The sequence below is a fragment of the Epinephelus lanceolatus genome, chromosome 6 (assembly GCF_041903045.1).
Source record: "Epinephelus lanceolatus isolate andai-2023 chromosome 6, ASM4190304v1, whole genome shotgun sequence".
Classification (NCBI taxonomy): domain Eukaryota; kingdom Metazoa; phylum Chordata; class Actinopteri; order Perciformes; family Serranidae; genus Epinephelus; species Epinephelus lanceolatus.
Genome location: NC_135739.1, coordinates 9,274,979 through 9,291,908, shown reverse-complemented (window position 1 = coordinate 9,291,908; position 16,930 = coordinate 9,274,979). Strand labels below are relative to the sequence as shown.

General features: G+C 42.0%; 1 protein-coding gene across 25 annotated transcripts in view; it reads left to right on the top strand.

Annotated features, from left to right (window-relative positions):
- Positions 1-16,930, top strand: part of kif1aa (kinesin family member 1Aa) — a 79,667-nt gene that overhangs the window by 42,087 nt on the left and 20,650 nt on the right. For 6 of the 25 annotated variants that reach the window (XM_033620781.2, XM_033620779.2, XM_078168590.1 and 3 more), the window contains 12 exons: positions 187-259; positions 1,365-1,455; positions 1,546-1,694; positions 1,779-1,957; positions 2,110-2,247; positions 11,767-11,885; positions 12,242-12,327; positions 12,411-12,546; positions 13,081-13,240; positions 13,332-13,422; positions 13,514-13,632; positions 15,732-15,787. In XM_033620781.2, the coding sequence (XP_033476672.2) occupies positions 187-259; positions 1,365-1,455; positions 1,546-1,694; positions 1,779-1,957; positions 2,110-2,247; positions 11,767-11,885; positions 12,242-12,327; positions 12,411-12,546; positions 13,081-13,240; positions 13,332-13,422; positions 13,514-13,632; positions 15,732-15,787 (1,397 nt within the window). Of the gene's footprint in view, positions 1-186; positions 260-1,364; positions 1,456-1,545; positions 1,695-1,778; positions 1,958-2,109; positions 2,248-6,651; positions 6,967-11,766; positions 11,886-12,220; positions 12,328-12,410; positions 12,547-13,080; positions 13,241-13,331; positions 13,423-13,513; positions 13,633-15,731; positions 15,788-16,930 lie in introns of all 25 variants that reach the window. The other 19 variants (XM_033620784.2, XM_033620782.2, XM_033620783.2 and 16 more) reach the window with 6 other exon arrangements.

The window sequence follows — 16,930 nt, the reverse complement described above, 5'->3', positions numbered from 1 at the left end:
TGGCAGAGTCTCACCACCATATTATAGACAGGGACAACAGAAGAGGAATACTGCTGGTAGCTGAAAGCGTCATAGCTGCCACATTAAACTTTGCGACACTGCTGCAAAAGCCAAAGTAGTATTTCCTTTAAGGTGTTTCATCACGTCTATCAAACCCGTCTTGTTCACTTGTGTTTGTGTCTTCAGGCTGCAGGAGTTGGAGGACCAGTATCGCAAAGAAAGAGAGGAGGCCAACAACCTTCTGGAGCAGCAGAGACTGGTACAGTACCGAGCAGATTTGTGTGCTGTTGACATGAATCATTAAAGGCACAGGAGGCTAGATCTGCAGTAGTCTTATATTGAATACCTATAGGTATATATATACATGTGTATTTGCATGTATATATTTAACCTCTTCTCCTCCCTCCTGTCATAGTCGTTTTTAAGGGGAACAGTGGCAGATAGCAGGTCAACGGTTTATGCCACATGGAAGTGGTACATCCTCTGAAAGCTGGAAGCCTGACGATTAATTTGAGATGCAGTTTAGCACTGTGTGTCAAGTTTGTCTAGTCTTAAATCTGTCGTAAACTTTGTGTTTTGGTTAGGCCCTTTTAGGACACTTTTTTAGAAGTATATGATGGGCATTCCTGTGCTCCTTTATGCCTAATAAGTTGTTGCAGCAATTTTTGGGCTGATATCATTTGTTACAGATTTGCTGCTACATTTCAGCATTTTTTACCACTTGAGAATTGATAAAAATGGTCAAAATTCCCTCCAAAATTCCACATTAAGACACCAAAACCCTAAAGAACTCACATGCTGTGATTTGGTTTGAAAAAAAGTTTGATATTTAGAGATTTCTGGAAGAATTGCATTTTTCAGTGATTGGATGGCAAGCCCCACTGTTCTGGAAAAAAACTGAGCAACTCCCAGTTTTTTAAAACTCCTATGAAAGCCAAACATCCTCTGAATGCTCCATGTCTCTAGTTTGTGGCTGTGATTATCCTAGAGGTCACTACAGGTCATTTTATACAGTGATGTTTTTAGACAAATTGTCTCATGACAGTGAAATGGCTACTAAGTGGGCCAGCATCATCTCACATGAATAAATTGAATTAATTGAATCCACAAGAGTCTCATCTTTAGAGTCATAGCCAATTTATGCAAGACTTTTTAGGGACCCTAGTGTGGAGGAATATTGGATTACAACAGGCAAAACATAACACATTTGTACTGCATGCAATGGCAATGGTGGAAACGTTATTGTCTAGGTACCATGTCTGAAGGGTACTTTTGGTTCCAGAGGTACCATACTGAAAGTGTTTGGGGGAAATGGGGCTTCAGTGGCTTGTGTTGACATGGGTCTTCATTAATTCATCGTGTAGGATTATGAGAGCAAGCTGGAGGCTCTTCAGAAGCAAGTGGACCGTTACTACCCAGATGCCCCTGAAGAGGAGGAGGAGCCAGAGGAGGAAGGTAGTGCAAATTATTGGAAACATATTAATATCTATATTGTTCGAAGCATATCCTCGCTGAGTGATGATGTGTGATCCTTTCTGCCCACAGTGCAATGGACAGAGAGGGAAAGAGAGCTGGCTGTGTGGAGTTCCCGTAAGTGGCGGTGCTACCAGTTCACCTCTCTCCGTGACCTGTTGTGGGGGAACGCCATCTTCCTGAAGGAGGCCAACGCCATTAGCGTGGAACTGAAGAAGAAGGTCCGACATGTTGTCATTTGAACATATACCCACAGACTGATGTTAAAGTATGGCTCTCTGATCATACCATTTCTTTTTCTGCAGGTCCAGTTCCAGTTTGTGCTGCTCACAGACACGCTCTACTCTCCCCTGCCTCCAGACCTGTTGCCCCCAGAGGCAACTAAGGACAGAGAGAAGCGACACTTCCCACGCACCATTGTGGCTGTGGAGGTGCAGGATCAGAAAAATGGAGCCACCCACTATTGGACATTAGAGAAACTAAGGTCACTAACTTAGCAAGTCTTTACACTACAATGTTTATAAAAGGTTTAAGACCAACATATATGCTTATATGCTGTCACGCAATATAATAATAAAGAGTAGAAACAAAAAAAACTTTAAAAAGTCATTATAAGGGATACATTGCTGCTTGCAGGCAGCGGCTCGATCTGATGAGAGAGATGTACGATCGTGCTGCTGATGTGCCCAACAACACCATTGAAGACGGTGAGAATGTGATGACCGGAGGAGACCCCTTTTACGACCGCTTCCCCTGGTTCCGTCTGGTCGGCAGGTAAATGCTGAACACCACTGGCCCTGTAGAGTGTAGCAACAGGACAGGATGGCATTCACACTGAACTCATACAAAGGTCAACAGCAGTGAGCAAACAGAAGCCCAGTGTTAGTCATTCACTTCAGGATAATGGAAGGCTGTTGGCTGTTACTACCACATATTGTGCATGTGGTCAGCTGATGGACAGATAATGACTGAGACACCAGGATGAGAGTAGTCTGCAGCCCACTTCATTACATTGTCTCTGTTGTTACACACTGAAGTCTGGTGTTCTCAGTCTGTGCTCTGAGTGCATTACTGTCATCAAATATCTCCTTTTGACTGATACAGAAAATTGTATTTATATAAAGGACTTACTGGGATTCATTTATCCAAACAGGTGATCACAAATGTGCACCAACAACTTTTAAACGTATTAACTGAACATATTTTCTACAATAAACTGGTGCTCTATCTTATGGAGGATGAGAAATGACACACATATCAATAAATAAATAAATGTTTAGATAAATACTGACAAAAAATAAATAAATAAATACTGGAAAAATAAATAAATAAATAAATAAATACAAGGAAAAAAATGGTGAAAATTGAAATAAATGTATAAAAAATACAAATTTATGAATACAGGCATAATTAAATAAATACGGAAAAATAATGTGTAAGAAGATACAGGAATAAATAAGTAAATAAATCAGAAAATAATAAATGAATGTGTGAGTAAATACAGGAATAAATAAACAGATAAGTCAGGAAGTAAATAAAAGAATAAATGAATAAGTGAGATATATAAATATATAAATAAATAAATTGGTAAATAAATAAAATAATTAATAAATGCTGAAATACTTACAAAAATAAATAAATGCATACATAAAAAATTAATTGTTAAAATAAATATGGAAATAAATAAATAAATGCATAAATAAAAGAATAATTGTTAAAATGAATATGGAAATAAATAAATAAATGCATAAATAAACTGCATAAATAAAAACAAATGTTCAAATAAATATGGAAATAAAGAGATAGATGCATATATAAATAAAAGTTGATAATTAAACAGGACATGTATGAATAACCTAAATTTATGTCTATATTTTTGTAAAACTACATTTATTTATTTGTGTATTTCTATTGGTATGTTAATTAGTTATGCATTTATTTATTTACTTATTTCTATAACATTTATTTATTCTTTTGTTTCTGTATTTATTTATACAATAATTCATTTATTAATTGATATTTAAGTCATTATTCATCCTCCATAATCTTCTCATAACTGATTTGACTCAGTACATTGACAGTTTCCTACTTAATTTTTTTTTTTCTTCAATGATGAATGACACTCGTGTTTCTGGCAGCCAGTGTGAATATATTTCTCCTGAACATGGGCTCTTAGCTGTAACACAAAAGAACCAATTGAAATGATCAGTACATGCTAGTTGTTGCCTGGCTCGTGTTCTCTTAAATGGGGGGAAAAAATCATCTGAGGAACATTTGAGATTGACATTTCTTCAGTCCTCCTACTCAAAGCCTGCTCTTTCTTTCTCTCCCACTCTGGCACACAGCCTCCCAATCTCCCTGCCAAGCTCTGTCTCTCTTGCACACAGTCACACGGCCCCGTTACATAATATCCAGCACGGAGCCTTTAATGTCATTTAGCTCCTGCAAGACAATCAAAAATGGTTCAGCAGTAATCTGAAAAATGTCCCCCCTGAAATATGTTGTTTGTCAGCTCGTTTTCTGTCTCTGTTGCTCACTCACTAAGTGAGTAATGCTGGCATATGTGGCCAGAGGCACCACATCTAATGAAATTTAGTTCCCCAGATAAATGATATATCAACAATCAACTGAAGTTGGATGTAGCAGTTTTTATTTTTTGGAGTGTGTACTTTGTCCTTACAGTGCACCGGCACTCTTAAAGCTTACCAGTAGAGATAGCTTCAGTACACCGGTGGTGGAGGGATCCTGACTTTACTGTTGGATAACCTCACAAATGTCCACAGGGAATTATTGTTATACTGTATTTAAATGCTACTTATATGAATTTAGTCTTTTATAGATCAGTTTTTAATTCTAGAAGCCAGGTTAAATTGGATAGTTTGAAGTAAATATTAATGATGCGTCTTCGTTGATCCTCGGGGAGACGAGAAAACAGATATAAAAAAAAACAATTTTAAGAAATAAATATAAGTTAAATTAGATAAAATCTGTAAAAAAAAAAAAAGAGAGAGAGAGAGAGAGGTGACTATACACACAATATTCAGAAATCCAGTTGTCAACTCTGGCAGCCATGATGTGTGTATTATGTATTTTTATAGATATAAATATGAATAATAAAATGATATTCTATATATTAAAATATATAAAAAATATGTGGTTTTATATGTAAGATATATATGTATTTAATTTACAGCAGATACAAGCAGAAGTTATAAATAAATGGAAAAAAAATAAATGAATAACATCCCACTATCTATCAGTGACAGATGTTGGCTGGTCAGGGGTTTGAATGAATACATGAACACACTCAACCTTTGCTGAACCACATCTGGCTCCTGTGATACCTTGATGTGACTGGCCTTTGGGGAAACTAATCTTTTTTTCTACAGGGTGTCAATAATCATCTTCACGGTTTGGTACACTTAAAGGCTAACTTTGGTATTTTTCAACCTGGACCCTATTTTCCCATGGTTTTATATCTATGGACACATTCACACTGGCGCTATTTGGTCCACTTTAAACGAACCCTGGTCTGCTTCCACGGATAGTTCGGTTCATTTGGAGTGGTGTGAATGCTCATTTGAGCTCTGGTGCAGACCAAACAAGCGAACCCTGGTCCGCTTGAAAACTGGGGGTCTCGGTTCACTTGCAAGTGAATCATTGTGCGGTTCGATTACAGTGTTTTTGTGGTGACCAAGCCGGCTGATGGGGATGGATTTCTGTTTTCTGTCCTGGCCAATCAATGAGCTGGGTTTTCTTCTTGGTTGTTTCGGGAAATACCGCCCCCCCAAATGAGCAGCTGTTGTAACTGCGTGATGTTGTTCAGGCAGTTTGGTGCGCTTTAAAAAGTGCAGTGTGAAAGTGAACTGAACCAAATGAAGCCGAGTACCCCGGACTATCCTGGTGTGAATCCCCCCTAAGTGACTCATGGGAAATTGTTACAGTATGTGTTCACTCGTGACATCTGTGCACCGTCACTTTACGTCCACTTAAAGTGTTTGCTTTTGCTACTGACAGGATGACATTGTTATTTGTAGTGTCTGGCACCATTATCAACAAGATCCCTACAGAGACGGACCTTTTGTTAAAGAGAAGAATCCTTTTTGCTTAACCAGAAACCGCTCCAAAATCGCCATCGCCAAACCAACCAGACTCTATTTAAATAAACACTGATTTTAGCATGTATAGCGCCAGTATATTTTCACATCTAACTTGGTGAATTAAACCTTCTTTTCAACCAAACCAGAGTTTGCGATTGTTGGAACAGTGGAAAGACACACCAAGACAGCTTTTGTGAGTTTATTTAGTTTCTGTTGACTTTGAAGGAAACATGTTTTACGATGATAAAATTTCCGTTTTTTTTTAATGGAGTCTGGTGCGTTTGGCAATAGCGTTTACGGGGCTGTCTCACAAACAAAAAGGATCTTACTTAACAAAAAGGTCACTCTGTAGGGATCTTATCTATAATGTTCTCAGACACTTGGGCAGGCTAATCCACTAATCGGAAGTTCGGCGGTTCAATCCCCAGCTCCTCCAGTCTGCATGTTGAAGTACAGAACCCTTAATTGCTCCTGATGGCTGTTCCATCGCTGTGTGAGTGCATGAGTAGCAGATGGCACCTTGTACGGTAGCTTTGGCCACCAGTGTGTGAACGTGTGTGTGAATGGGTGAATGTGACATGTAGTGTGAAAGCACTTTAAGTGGTTGGAAGACTAGAAAGGCGCTCTACAAGTGCAGTCCATTTACTAAGAATAATATTCTGAGCTTGTCAGTGGCAAAAACACTTTGAGTGGACGTACACTGACGGTTTGAACATGTCCCGACTGGTTACAGTGCAGCCGCTCTCACTCAATACTGGACTGCTTTCAAAAGTTACTGTACAAAAACTTGGGAAAACAGGGTCCAGGCTGTTAAAATACCACAGTTACCCTTTGAGTACTGTACATGCACTCTCAGCAAAGGCGATAAAACACTTCTATCAACCTTTGCAGCTTGTCTCACACTCTCTCTGTCTTCACTGTACATACTAAACGGTCAGTGAAAGCTTTGGCTGAAAGGGAGGAAGGTTTTCTCCTGTGGTCCGGACCATATGGTGCTCTACTGCCCCTCTTGTTTGAACAAGTGTGTGCTTTCTATCTAACTGTTCTAACCTAGTTCCCATGTCTCTGGCTGCACCAGAAACCCCATTTTCAACACATGCATGAGCGAGCGCATGAGTGACCCCACCCCATCCCCGACCCTCTCCAACTCTGAAATTACTGAGCTGGCTGACCCGCAGCTGGAGGGTCGAGGGGAGGAGGAGGAGTTGGAGGAGTTGGATGACCTGGACGATGATATCTTTTTGGACGACCCGTGCTCGGAGCTCGGGGGAGAGGATGATGATGATGATGATGATGATGATGATGATGATGATGAGGGAGAGCTCTGCCGAGGCTCCAGCGAAGGCCAGGATCCCTTTTACGACCGCTCACCATTATTCAGTGTAGTGGGAAGGTTGGTGAGGTTTCGGGAGCATGCTGGTGGAGGAAACTAGCTCTTTCACGCTGAGACACAGGGTCTGTTTCCCTCGACAGACATCAGCACAGATGAAACTGCATTTTTGAAAATACAGAACACAACACAGATACAGTACAAGAGTGCTCTCACAAAGTCCTCAAAGCCCTGTGTGCATCAGTACATGCACGAAATTGAGGTTTCTGCAACCATATGAGTGTCGAGAGTGTCTTTTAGGTTTACAAAGAGACATCATTGTACTGTCCAGCTGGGACAAGTAAGCTTTTGTTGTAACATAATAATCTTAATATTGGGGTACTTTAGATAGATAGCTTCAGCGGAGATTTGAAAACCAATGTGGGAATTTAATTCATTTCATCTTCTGAAAGCTACAGCTGGTAACTTTTATATAAAAAAGTTTTTGTCATATTTGCTGTATCCAGACAGAAGCACAGGAGACTGACAATGTGTGAAGAAAATCATGTCACTCTGCCTCCTAATGGCATTTGCAAGAATGCACCTGCTGAATGAAAACCGAGGTGTCTCTAATGCAGCTGTCAATCATGTCAGTCTGTGCTTGTGAGCTGCATTCAGCCTGTCAAACAAGGCTGATCAATGTCAAAAGAGCTCCAGCAACACTTGTGGTATGAAAAACAACTTTATTGAACAAGGCTGATCAAACATGATTTAAGGTTCTGTTACTGCATTGTCTTTTTCCCACCTCAGATGTTTTCAGAAACATATTTTAGTGAACTCTTTAGGTGGGCGGTGCTTGGTACTTGCTCGACTGCTTCCAACATGGCGGCCAGTTACAAACTTTCTCATTTTACAGCTAAACAGGACACTAATAGCCTGGAAATCCAGACTCAAATCTAGAACGATTTTGAGTCCGGCCCTCACCGATACACCTTTCCTACCCAAGGGGCAGCACTAATTGAGGCATTTCAAATGCCGCCACATGCAATTGGATAACACGATGGCCAATCAGAGCAAAAAACAAGGTGACATATTCATTGCACTAAGCCCCATTTGTTTGCCGAACAGTGGGGCTAACTGATATATTATGCTTTTGCCGTATCCCGTCGGCAAAACAGCAAAAACGTCCTTCCTGGAAACGAATGCTTCTAGGGCAGGCTTCTGTTCCTCTCTCAAGGAAAAAGATAAGTGTAGTTGGCTTAGCGTTTCTTCCAAAGCTAAATGGAATGGACGCGGTCCTTCGGCAGCTGCCATGTTGGCTGTTTACTTTTCGACTCCTACGGTGCAGCGCTGTCCTCATCATGTTATGCCCGCCCAGAGCCCGCCTCTGTCAGATAGATTGATCTGATTGGTCCGATTAGCGATTCAGCGGGCTCTGCTCGTCGGGGCCAGATCCCCGTGCAGAGCAAATTCAAATTTGATAGGGGCGGGGCATCTGGATTTCCAGGTTAGTACACTGAAGTATGTTTCTGAAAAAAAATTTGGCTACCATTCACATGGTGCTCTGTGGCTGGCTCTCAGGCTTCTGGATGCTTTGGGGCACATCTGCCTCTTGCCTTAACCCAGTCATCTCACCCAGATGCACTGTCAAGTCCCAAAATTTGGCACTGATGGATTTAACATAATTCGGTACTTGTTCACATCAACATAATTCAATGGGTAGGCATTACCAAGTGTGGTACCCAACCAAAGCCCTGATCGGGAAACTCAGTCCGACCTTACATGAACTGGCACGGTTTCTGTCCAAGCGTGACCCGAGCCCAAACCTGATTAAAAATCCAAATTTCTACTGTATATGTATCTCTCCCGACCCTCCGCTATATTTCTCAGTTGTTCCGTCACGTTTCTACTCTGTCGCAGTTCTCTCCTTATTCTCTCTCTTGATTCAGTTCAATAAACTCCTGCCATTTACACACAGGAACTGCCAGTCGCATAAACGAAACACTGGTAAATTGGCGAAAACCCAACCTGATTCAAGGCTGTTGGAAAAATGAGACATTACAGAGCAGCCCCGCCCAAACCCAGCGGGCTGGGTCGGGCCCAGTTGGACTTGGGCAGAGAATTAGAGCTCTATACCCAACCCAACCCTAGTGGGAGCAGAATTTTGATTTATTGATCAGTGCTGCCTAGTTTGACAGTTTGACTGCAGCTCACGAGCAGTGATTGACAGCTACCTGATGCTCTGATTGGTTGTTTCCATCCATCATGGTGGCTTCTTGCAAATGCCATTGGAAGCACTTCAAGGAGGAAGAGGGCCATGTTTTTTTTTCACAGATCATCTGTCTCATGTACTTTTGTGTGGATATAGTGACAGTTTCATCAACATGACAAAAACCTACTTTTATAAAAGTTACCAGCTCCAGCTTTAAACACTTCCTGCTTGATCAAAACACCAAGTCAATCTATCCACTTAAGTTTCTATTCCCTGTCTCAGTTGTCATTGTCACTGTGTGCCATGTTTGAGACACAAATGTTCTCAAATGTCAAACCACTACACAGATTTTTTTCATGATACTGAGTGGACACCGGAGTAGACATTTCTGGGCTTCAAGGTTTATCTTTTGCTCTCTATTTGTAATCTCATCAAATCTGACTGTTGCTTGATTTTCCTTGTTTTTTCCTTTGCTGTTTTTTTTTCACACTAACTTAAAAGCTTCTCCTTCATATTCAAATTCTACTTGAAAAAAAATCCTTTGTGTCAGCCCAGGGTGGGTCAGTTCATACCACTTGTTTCCATGTAAATCCAAGCAAAGTTGATGCTCAACGGCTGCTTGAGGTGTGTGTCTCACTTATGTGTGGCTAAAAGCAATCGAGCGGCTTTTACAGAAGACCATCCACTCGCCAAAGCACTGACATGTCTCATGGAGTATATTCAGGTCTGATTTGCATAACACAGGAACCCACAGCGAAATGTTCTCAGCCTGCTGTGAAACCTGAAAGAGTCTGGGAACGATTCATACGAATAGCAAAGTGGTGTTCAAGGAAGACTCAAAATCTCAAGATGAAAGAGCTGGTTTCTACTGCAGCTGTCTCTTTTAGGCATGCCAGAGCACAAGTCTTTTCATTTTGACCTTTTTTGTCAATTTTTACTTGAATACGTCTGATGATGAACTAGTGCCCCTCTTTTGCACAAATTAGCACTTCGACCCAGGAGGTGCACTTTGATTTCTGATGTCATTCGTTGGTTTTTTTTTTGGTGTAGCATACGATATATCAAGCTGTTGGCAGTTTTTATTCAAGCTGAGCCATGTTCCGTATGATGATTTCTGTTCCATTTGCTTTTGATTCCTTTGAGTCAAGACGTTGAAAGCATTTTTGTTCACCCGTTTTTTGTCCTGAGCATGCCTTCTTTGCACCTCACCAATCTTGTCATAAGCCTCTCCCTTTTAACACTCTCCACCCTTAAATGTCTACCCCTATTAGCTTGTGGAAAATGTGGTCCTCGACTGCAAGATCAAGTATTGTAGCTAAAAACTAGAGACTGAGAAACCAAGAAATAGGAACATTTCTAGTGCAGTGCATTTATATTCTCAAAACTCAATCTTTGTCACCTCCCCTGAAGTATTTTCAAATCTAATGCAAAGTGCCTCAAGTGCTCGTTTTGGCTCTGTACATTTGATATGTAGGGTAGTGTTTTCATATTGAGGCACATTTACGATGCACATGTTAGTGCAGTAGCATACACCGATCAGCCTAAACATTACAACCCCTGACAGGTGAAGTCAATAATGGATCATCTTCTTACAATGCAGTCTTCTGCTGTGGAAACAGTGACACGCTCAACCCACCCAAACACCACTGCAGACCAAATACACCCCTCATGGCAACGGCACTCCCCTATGGTGGTAGGGCCAAAGGTGTCAACCTGGCCTCCAAATTTTCTAGTCCCCAAACTGATTGAGCATTTGTGGGACATGGCAGTACCCCAGAGATACGCCCAATCCACAGTGGGGCCTCCTTGGATCGGACTTGGCTCTGACATGTCAAGGCATAGACACAGGATCTCTGGGGTGGTGTCTGGCACCAAGGCATTGGTGACAGATCCTGTGAGACCCGTTGGTTGTGAAGTGGGATATCAGCATGTCCTGCAGATGCTCAATCAGATTTGAATATGGGGAATACAGAGGCCAGGTTGATGCCTTGAGCTCTTCATCACATTCCTTGGACCATCCCTGAGCAGGTTTTGCTGTGTGGCATGACACATTTTCCTGCTGGGGGGCCACTACCATTGGGGTACGTTGTCCGCAACAGTGTTTAGGTTTGGTCAAGTGGCATCCACATGAATGCCTTGACCAAAGGTCGAACCGGCAGAACATTACGAGCAGAACAGAACGAGATTATCAAAGTTAGTCACTTCACCTGCCAGTGGTCTTAATGTTTTGGCTGATTGGTGTATATTCATTAAGCAATGCTAAGAAAACATTGTTTCAGGAATTGCTCATGAGGAAATCATCTGCTGTCCAGCTTAGTAAAGAGCTGGTTTCCAATTGTTTGCAATTATTTAAAGAATGACCCTTACACACATGCTCCTTAGCCTCACCAAGCTTTCATCAACACAGTACAAAAGTTCAGGAAGACTGCATGTGACCCATAATTGTCCTGAGAATGTCATTATGTATAGATGGTGAGGAAAAGCCCCCACAAAGCGATAGTAAAGGGCAGCCATGGCCATCGCAAGAGCAGTCCCAGCTTCTGTTTGGTTGCTTTGCAGCTCTGTGTTCTGTTGTCCAGTCCAGTCAAATTTTTATCAACTGTGAGATAATCACCTCAGCTGGGCTGTTTTTAATCTTTTATCATTTGTTTCTCTTTCTGCCTCCTGTCCAGGGCTTTTGTTTATCTGAGTAACCTGCTGTACCCGGTTCCTCTCGTCCACCGTGTGGCCATCGTCAGCGAGAAGGGCGAAGTTAAGGGCTTCCTCCGGGTGGCGGTGCAGGCCATATCAGGTAAGGCTTGGATCCTCAGCCTCACCATTAATGGATCCCAGGTTTCCCATTCTTCCTGCTGATGCTTCACATTAATTAAAAAGCTTGGTTGCTTAAAAGTTTTTTGGTTTGGAAGCTTGTAAAAACTTAGTTCTAGATTCTTTACCCCGTTAGTAGTGCATCACACCTCACAGCAACTTTTAGACATTTTTGTTTTGTTTGCGAGCAGGTGTAAGTGACAAAGAGGCAATACAACATCAATGGACAGCAATGAATTGTTTTCCCCTCCAGTTCAGTTATTTAAGAGGGATTGAAAGGACAGGCTGTGTGTGACTTCCTGAGGGAGTGAAGTGAAGGTGCTTTGTGTTTCCCTCCAGCTGATGAGGAAGCTCCAGACTACGGCTCAGGAGTGAGGCAGTCAGGCACTGCCAAAATCTCATTTGAGGATCAGCAATATGAAAAGGTAGAGAGTGTCACTATACATAGACGATACTGGATTTACCTGTACACACTAACCAGCTAACCAGTCTGTTTTGCACCTTGCAGTTCCAGTCTGAAACCTGCTCAGTAGGACTGTCCCGTACAGGGATTTCACAGGAGGAGCTGCGTATCGTGGAGGGGGAGGGGCAGAACGCAGAACTGGGACCCTCAGCTGATGAGGTCAACAACAACACATGTGCGGGTAATTGTATTATATGAGTGAATGGATACATGGTTTGAGGTCTGTGTTTAGTGTACCACTTGGCCCCAGACTTTCTGCGTGAAAGACTCATGATGGACTCAGTCCTGAGGGTCGAAGCAGGGAGCAGGTGATACTTGGCCCAAATCAGCCTAGATCAGTGTCCCAAATCCCAGGAAAACCTCATTCAGTCATGGTTCATGTTGGGCTGCAACCATGGACTGTTTTGAAGCCAGATGGCATCTTGGCTGAACTGCAAATTACAACTGTTACACAGCGCTTGACTGCACCACACCACAGGCTGTATGGGTTGTAGCTGCTGCAGAAGTGGGCCAACTACATGTTGCATTAAATCGAAGAATGCTTGTGTTGATTGGCAGTGAGCAAAACCATATGAGTAGTGACTGGAGAAGTTTTGACACAACTTCGCACTGGATTATTTCAGTCGATACGTTAAAAATATGGAGTACCAATTCCCAGCCCTGCCAGAATGCCAGCGTCAACCTCTGTCTGATTTTTATGTTGCTTTCCTCACAGCTGGTGCGGATGAGCTGGAGACTCCACTGAAGAGTGTGGATGGAACGCTTGACACGACTTTGGAGCACCTGAGGATCGGTAATATTTTTACCTTCAGGGTGACCGTCCTGCAAGCCTCCAGCATCTCTGCAGAATATGCTGACATCTTCTGCCAGTTCAAGTGAGTTTTTAGTTGTACATTTTTCCCATGATTGTTATTATGTTCCTTTCACAGTTTCACATGTAAATGATTCAATTTGGATTGATTTCAGTTTCATCCACCGCCACGATGAGGCCTTCTCCACCGAACCCCTAAAGAACACAGGCCGCGGCCCGCCTCTCGGCTTCTACCATGTGCAGAATGTAAGACGCATCAGACAGATCCTCTACAATGACGACTTGTTGCTGCAGGTTTTCATTAAGGGCTTTAACATCACTGTGTTGCTTTTCATAGATTGCTGTTGAAGTGACCAAATCCTTTGTCGACTACATCAAGACTCAGCCAATTGTGTTTGAAGTGTTTGGACACTACCAGAAACAGCCTTTCCTCCCACTTTGCAAAGACGTCATCAGGTACCTGGCTGAGAAGTCACATAGTCTGCACACCTTGTCGACCACAGGGACTTTCCCAGGGACTAGCAACTCATTGCATTGTGACCACAGGGATCTAAATTAAGTTCCGAGTATGTTATTGTTTTAGGGTGTTGTTTGCAGGGATGACTGTCGCTGATTGGTCAGAAACACACAGTGCTGCTGCTTCAACTTGTTTATCACTTTGTTCATAAAATAAGGAAGTGCTTAAGCATCGATTTAGGATCAGTTTAGGAGAGAACATATATCTTTGTTGATAACCTTACAAGTAAAAATTAGGTTTTGCTGTCGGCCCCCAACTTATTTTAAAAAAGAAAGAAAGAAAAAAGACGATTAACCATCAATTAGAGAAATAAAACGTTATTTTTATTTTCAGATAGTTTCACAGCAGTCATGTTCTACATTTCAACACTCAACAGATGATTTAGGGCCTGTCCCAATACCCCCCCTTAGCCCTACCCCTAGATTTGCGCGTTCCCGCGACGGGTAGGGGTGTCCCAATTCCTTTTTGCGTGTACAGGTAGGGGGCATAATGAGGGGTAGTGGGTATGAAACTAGCCCTTTGGAGCGAGGGATTTCAGATGCTGACTTGCCAGCAAGGGGTAGACATCGCCATGGCTACCACCGAGCAAGAGATGGGGGAAAAAAGTTTTTATTGCTATTCACGATGTCTAGATTGGAGTTGACAGAAGCTAGCTAGCTCACACTATCTGCCGTCTGTCATCTGTCCTGTTCTACAAAGTCGGATTTTTCACAACACGCCAGCTAGTATTGTAAGGAAAATGTTCAACTTCAGCAAACACTGAAATGAAGAGACTCGGAGAACCACGGAGAAAAGTTACAGCCAATGGGGTTACTTTAATCGCAGAACGTTAGCATACAACGGTACACTAGTCTACACACCGAAAACAGATGGAAACAGCCCTGAACAATCACCCTTCAAGTACTTTTATACTGGGCGTCTGCTTGTTCATGTACGTGTGTGTGTGTATGCGTGTGTGTGTATACACGCTTGGGTCGTATTTTCTGGGAATCCAAAGTTCTCCTGGTTTCCTACTCATTCCTAGAACTAGACTTCGTGTGTCAATATTTTCTATCTTCTTCGTCTTTCTGGCAAAAACAACCGTTGCTATTGCGAAACTTGGCACATCTATCCCAACGGTCAGGTCACCCTAACCCAGAACTTTCTCCCTCATTTAACCTCCCAAGGCTTGACTTACGCACAAACTACTCAAACTATCAAAACACCCCTTATGGGTCCTTTTTGCTGCCAAAATCTGATATTTGACTAACTGCTTCCTAATCCTTGTGTAACTGACCTTATTTTCACCTTTAGTATAAAATTATACATTATCTGCCTCTACAGTATAACTATGCTGCCTTGTAATGTTAGCTGGTTAGCTAGCTAGCTAGCTAGCAGAAGTCCCCAGTTGTACATATCTTATTACTCTAATGGTACGTTAGTAGCAAGCATAATAGTAGCTAACGTTACCATTATGTTGTAGATGCCGGTTGGAAATGTAGATGGCTCGCGGCTTCCTGTTTTAAATAGTTACGTATGCGTGAACATAACCGACGTGGCAACGTAGTGAGTGGTGTCCCAATTCCTAGGGAAAGATTTCAACCCCTACCCCTTGTTGCTTCATGTCGAGGGGCTAGGGGTAGTGGACAAGGTGGGGGTATTGGGATTGGGCCTTACTGTGGCGACAGATGGTCTTTGATATCCAACTTGCAGTAAGGCTATGCAGCAGTAGATGTCATTGCAGTGAAGCAAACCAAAGGCATATTTTTTTCTGAACATGTTTTGTAGATGAAATGGGCGAGCACACTGACCTGCAGACTGCAGAGTGTGTTATCACCTTCAACCGCCAGCAGTTTGATTCCTGTTATGTTGCTTTTTCACACGTCAGTGAACTATTTCACCTAATGGTCACGGGTCTGTAGCCACAGTGGAAACGCAGATAGTTGTCCGTGGAACTATAAGCTCCAGTAACTGTGGGTCAAAATGCAGCTATAGATTTGATGCATGTGGTTGTGTTTTAATAAAATGACACATTATGTTTTGTTATTTCCACACCCAGTCCACTACGTCCCTGCAGAAGACAGTTCCCACGAGTGATGCCTCTGTCCAAACCAGGTAAGTAAACTCCTTGCAGAGTCACTTTGCTTTGAATTCCACCATTTATTCATGTTGTATTGTCTTTGTACTGGTGTCCCTGCAAGCCATGTCATCTTAGCTTCATGTTGTTGGGTACGAGCAGTTGACTCAGACGCTTCGCCGGGCCGGGAGAAATCGCTGGACCTGATCCGATACCTGGTCCCAGATGTGTTCAATGGGGCGCTGGTGGACTCGCTGTCAGGCCACGCTCTGTCTGCCGCTGGCGTGGCTGCTTCCTTCTTACTGGAAGTAAACGAGCGAGCTCAGCCGACAGCACCACCCACCTCTATCTGTTCAGTTATTAAAGCTCAGAAGCCGGGTTGGTTACTGACGTTGGATCCAAGAGAATCCTGTGACTGAAAGCCTTTTTATATCAAGTGTGTATCTTGGTGTAACTTAAAAAATACTCCAAAGCAAGAGACTGTTGTGCCGCATTACAATTAATGAACTGACGACTATTTCAAAGTATTTTTTTTCTAGAGAGATTCAAGCTGCAGTGACAGCAAAACAGAAGAAATAATTAGTATGTTTCATAGTTTTTGTTACAGTTACTACTGGTCACTGATTAGTAGAACCTGTGAGAGTTTTAAAACTAAAACTATTTGATATAAAAAGATAGTTTTCTGGTGTCAGGATTCAGTTGGATCGGCTCTCTGGTGTACTGTGTGTTGACTTTTGACCTGCGTGGTGGATTCTCCTTGCAGTTCCTCCTTTGAGCTCTTGTTGAAATGGATCACAGTGCCTTTCTGCTACAGTAGCTAGTCAGTTATACGGTATATGTATATATTATACAGATAAAATAAGACTTATTGATCTCCAGAAGGAGAAATTCACATTACAGCAGGATGATAAAGTTGTGCATTGTGCAGATATATATGTGCAGAACACATATAAAATACTATCATGTTTGCTTCAGTTTGGATTAAACTGCATGTAAATGTTTTTTTTTTCATGCAACTCTTAACTCCTTTTGGGAACTACCTTCAATTGGAGGAATGAGGTGTCAGAGAAAATTTATATGGAGGATGAAAAATGACATAAGTATCAACAAATAAATGTATCAATAAATACACTAAGAAATTAATATGAAAATACAAAAAGTAAAGAAAAGATAAATGCCGA